Source organism: Galeopterus variegatus, unplaced genomic scaffold (assembly GCF_000696425.1).
Source record: "Galeopterus variegatus unplaced genomic scaffold, G_variegatus-3.0.2 Scaffold8378, whole genome shotgun sequence".
Taxonomy (NCBI): domain Eukaryota; kingdom Metazoa; phylum Chordata; class Mammalia; order Dermoptera; family Cynocephalidae; genus Galeopterus; species Galeopterus variegatus.
The window spans coordinates 53,615-58,790 of record NW_007734489.1 but is presented as its reverse complement, the minus strand read 5'-3'; the positions used below and the strand labels follow the sequence as shown (position 1 = coordinate 58,790).

Here is a 5,176-nt window from a genome sequence, read left to right as displayed (position 1 = left end):
CCATTGCATGAAACCAACTTCTAAGTTTTCTTTTTTCTATCCTGCCATCTTTCTTTTCTCTACTATCTCAGTTTCTTGGAAGGAATGGTGTAAGGATATTAGAAAAAGAGAATAATAAAAATAATTTATAAAATATAGCAAAATTGTCACCAAAGTTATGATTAAATTAGCAGAATCAGATTGTGACTTAGGGAGGAGCTTGAAATTTTCTCAGAAAGATTTTACTGGCTTGAACCTACTGACTGGGTTGAAGATGACCTTATAACAAGAAGCATAAATTTACTTGGCCTAATGGTAGGACTCTAAAGTGTACTTCAAATTATTGAGTTTTTAATCAGGGTAAAATCAAGTGTAATCCACATGTTCATTGTACCTCTTTCCTTTTCATATGTTTTAATCTTTGATCTGCACAAAAACTATAGAGTAGGTTTCTGTAAGTGAAAACTGAGGTTAAAGAGGTAAAGAAATTTACATAAAGTCACACAGCTGGTAAGTGGTGGGGCCTGGACTCAAACTGGGCAACATGGCCCTACAGCCCTGCCATTATCCACTTCCTACCTTACACTGCTCCTTGCTTTATTTCTTGATAATAAATTATTTTCATTTATTTAGTGTCTTCTCTTCCATTCACAAAAGACACTGGATATTTACATTGAAGAATAATGTGAACACAAATGAAATAAAGAGGGCAAGGTAGTTCTTTGATGTCATCAAGGTAGAGTAATTGGTGATTTTGTTACAAAAGTGAGACCAAACAATAATGTTTTACCATATCATTGTTATTTTACCCCAAAAACAAGAAAGGATTTTTTTTATAATATTGCCCTAAATCCAGAAGTGAGCAGAACACTAAAAGTTATATCTTAGAAAGCCCTTCATAATTTTTTTGTGGTTTATTTAATATTATTATTAAAGTTGACATCCCTGCTTTTAAGATTTTTAGTAAAACTGCTTCGCACTAATGTTCTAATGATGAATAAGATAAAAGAAAACTTTTAGCTAAGAGATTTTGTTTTGTTTTTATTTCTTTAATAATCCCAGATGCATGAAGTTGTTAGTCAAACAAAAACGGAGCAGGTGCTACTGATGATCAGTATTTTTCATTTTACATACCCTAATTTATTACATTTATTTTCATAACAATTAGGAATAGCATAGGAGTAAAAAAAAAAAAGGACTCTAAAGTCATTCGAGTACTTAAGCAGCACCATAGGGATACTGCAGCCACAAACAACAGTGACACTGTAGTTCTACACCTCTAGGTAACATAGAGAAAGGGAGAAGGAGAGATTACACCTGGATTTGAGCAAGGCTCTCAAACCTTCTGATTTCATGTCTTGAAAAGTTAAAATTGGTGACCAGGGCCTCAGTTTCTTCATCTATAAAATGGAGATACAAGTAGTGCCTGTTCAACTGTTTCACAAAATTGTTATTAGAATCAAATGATGTAAGCAAAAGTAATTATTGTTACACATGCTTGCTTTCTTGGAATGTCTATTCCTTAAAGTTTTCTGTCCCTTCAAATAACTGTTTTCAGGGAAATGAATCTTTGATTCTTCAGAAGATAGAAATAACTGTTTTTCTTTTGATTTTACTCCTTTGCAACTAAAAATACAGTGTTTCAGCTGATACAAATTAAAGAGCATTTAAAATCAGCTAGATAGTTTTTCTTTGTGTGTAGAGGCTGAAGGTGCCATTCTGGAAAGAATACGAACTGCGCTCTCCCCTACTATGGCCTCCTCTACATGCCACCAGAGAAGGGACAGAGCAGGGCTGCTGCTCCCAGTACTGAGAAGGCACCTGAGTTGGTCTGAAGTTATGAGATGGGCCCAAAAGCCTTGCTCATGATATTTGCTGGTGCCCACGAGGATGCACTGAGCCTCCGCATCCTGTTTCCTTGGAAGACATCTTTTGAGCTGCAGAACCACCATTCCTCTCTAGAGTCAAGAGACCTTCATGGAAGTAGGGATTTGGGACTTTTGTCTGTGAGCCCAGGAGTATGACCAGGCTGTTCCTCTTCCCTCTCATTCCCACCCCTATAAATATTAAATATAACCTTTGCCTTTTTGTACCTTAAGGACTTGAAATTATCCAATCAAACTGGGTACAATATGTGAAAAGAATCTTTACAATAAAGTCCACGATCTAAAGATATCTAATCATTATGCAACATGATGTTTAAAGAATCACCAGTTTGTGAGGGAAATATAGCTGCACTGACCCCTAATTTTGCACGTGACACCTGGGAGAGTGGAGGCAGTTTGCCTTGTACACCTCCATCCATTTGTCAGCTGGAAAGCCTCAGATTCTTGGGTCCATTTTGCAGATATTGTTGTTTTCTGTTTAACAAACTCACCGATGTAATGCTGCCTTCCTGTTCTCCCTGGAGGGGCCAGGTGGCTGAGACACCTGTCCACACTCTCCGCCCGCCAGGCTTGGCACTCCCTCCCCACCTCACAGATGGCAGCAACCTGGGGAGATTCCTCTTTTGAATGCAGCTTTCTCCCACATACCTGAATATTTTCCTCTTTGTGAGAGATGAGATTTTCTTGTTACTTATCCCCCAAAGTCATTCCAAATAGGAAACTTAAGCATTCTCAAAAATGTTGAGCTTGCTACAGTATCTTTTAGCTTTAATTGAAATTGTACTTTAAATTGAAAATCCTCTTTTTCAAGAGTTGCCACTAGCTCTGATGTTTTCATTGAAAATGGGATTTTTCTGTTTTCTTCTCTCAAAAGATTATGCTAATGAGTGACTAACATCATCACAATACCCTTTCAGGTTTCATATTATATAGCCTCTGTTTTATTTGATCCTATTGATTTCCCCTTCTACTTGCATATGAAATATTTTTTTCTTTCTTTGCTGTGCTCAATTTTCTGATTCCTCTTGAAATCTCTTCCTCCAAGAAAATTATTGTTTATCTCAGACACAGAGAGAGACATGACTTTACTTTCATTTCACTTAACATTGCACAGGGCCAGCTATGCAAAGTACTAATTATATAGCACCATTTTTATATGGCACATCTACAACCATAATCTTGTAGTTGTTTCATATATATATAGCTTGAATATCAAAATAAACTCTAAGTTCCTCTATGAAAAACACATATATTTGTAACTTTGCTTAGCATCGGTTGAAATCAATGCTTAATAAATATTTATCAAGGTAAATAACTCATTGGCTAGTGACTTACTTGTAAATTTCTTATAGGATATCGTGAAATTTGGGGATCAGTGCAAATAGAAGAAATCATCAAGGCTGCATCATCACACCTTTTTTCTTTTAATTGAACAAATTAGCTACATTTATAAACACATATATTTGTAACTTTGCTTAGCATCGGTTGAAATCAATGCTTAATAAATATTTATTAAGGTAAATAACTCATTGGCTAGTGACTTACTTGTAAATTTCTTATAGGATATCATGAAATTTGGGGATCAGTGCAAATAGAAGAAATCATCAAGGCTGCATCATCACACCTTTTTTCTTTTAATTGAACAAATTAGCTACATTTATTTTGATTGGCTTCAAATCAAAATGACCTCTCCTATGTCAAAAGAGAAGGATAACCATTAGTGTAAAAATGTGTTAATATGAAATTAATAATCAGAAGGAATTGATGTCATGTCTTTCATAAAAGCTGTGTTTTGATGGGAATATGGATGGAAAGTAGTACCCTATTTTATTTGTATTTATTTATTTTTATATATTTTATTATTATTTGTTATATATTTGTATATGTCTTTTTAATATGTGAAGGAAAATTAATTTTCAACTTAAACTAATGGTAATTTACTAATAAAAGAAGTATAAAGTATTTATTAGTTGAACAACAAGAATTACTGTTAAGTTACTATGAAAAAGGACCTCCTACCATTTATAAGACCCTGACTTATGTATTGCCATTACATGCAAACCTAAGAAATAGATTTTTGTTCGTTATACATTATGATCTGTAAGGGGATAAGCATCCACAAAACCACAAATGAAAAATTGGTGATTACTTTATTTTAGGATAAATCTTGGAAAAAATTTAATAGTCTGAGGGCTGGATATGTATAGGAATTGGCATTGCATGAATACAAACTTAGTAGAAGTACAAACTTATTATCATAAAATAATAAACATTATAAACTACAAAAAAATAAAATTGTTTTACCATTAATTCCGTAGGTTAATTGATCTAGTTATTAAATCATTACCTAATAAAGGTAATTTAGGGGTTTATAAGACTATTTGTTAATTAGCACTTTGTATATACTGCTATTATATATTTCTGAAGTCACTCTTGTTTCCTTAAAGAGTTTAAATCTTTCTTCTGAAATTTTGCTTATGAATATAACTGTCAAAGTAAATATTTTCTTAGAGATGGTTCAGAGGGCAAGTACATTCCACATGCCCAGGTAGTAGAATTAGAAACAAAAACATATTTTTCTATTTCATATAATGAAGAGCACTGAAAAGGAAATCAAGGCATCTTTTTTACTAACAAGTGCTGTGATGTTTTGAAATACCTTAATCTCATATATTTTCTAAGCTAGAAGATGCAGAGGTTGTATTACATTAGCATAATCACAAAAAGTTCTTTTCAGGTCTCAAATCCTAGAATTCTAAATCACTGTCATTCAGTTTTTGTGTCCACCTAAATGAAACAAGATCTGTCTTCTTCAGTAGTGGATTTCTAGTGGACTTTAGCCATAACTAGAGAGAGAGAGCTGCTCATTATAAGGTTGGATGAAATTCTAACATTTTAGATGCTATTTATGAGTTGCATAGAAATGTTATTAGACACTTTGTAACTACATGGAGTAGATGACTTGATCATGTGAGAACAGGAGAAAATATATTTGGTTTGCAGCCATAAACTGAATTCTCAAAGACAAGAAAAGCAAGTTCCCATGTAAGATCCTACATGCTATTACATGTGAACAGTTGGGAATTTCCTATCTTGAAATTCAATGAATGCAGAACTATCTCAGGATTTACGGAAATTCCTTAGCATGTTTATCTTTTATAATTAAATTTTATAATTAGAGTACTTATTTTGTTAAAATCCAGATAATGCTTCATCCTTTCAAAATACAGGAAACTAGCAACAGTATCCCTTGAGCTCTCTTGAGTGTAGGATGGCATCAGGACAAAATGCCATCTGTTTCTCCTACAATA

The 5,176-nt window shown here is 33.6% G+C and overlaps 1 protein-coding gene across 1 annotated transcript in view; it reads left to right on the top strand.

Moving 5' to 3' along the window:
* Nucleotides 1-1,823: 1,823 nt before the first annotated feature.
* Nucleotides 1,824-5,176, top strand: part of LOC103608385 (endomucin-like) — a gene marked incomplete at its 3' end in the record, with an annotated part of 55,976 nt that continues 52,623 nt past the window's right edge. The window contains exon 1 of the mRNA XM_008592824.1: nucleotides 1,824-1,962. Within this exon, the coding sequence (XP_008591046.1) occupies nucleotides 1,824-1,962 (139 nt within the window). The remainder of the gene's footprint in view (nucleotides 1,963-5,176) is intronic.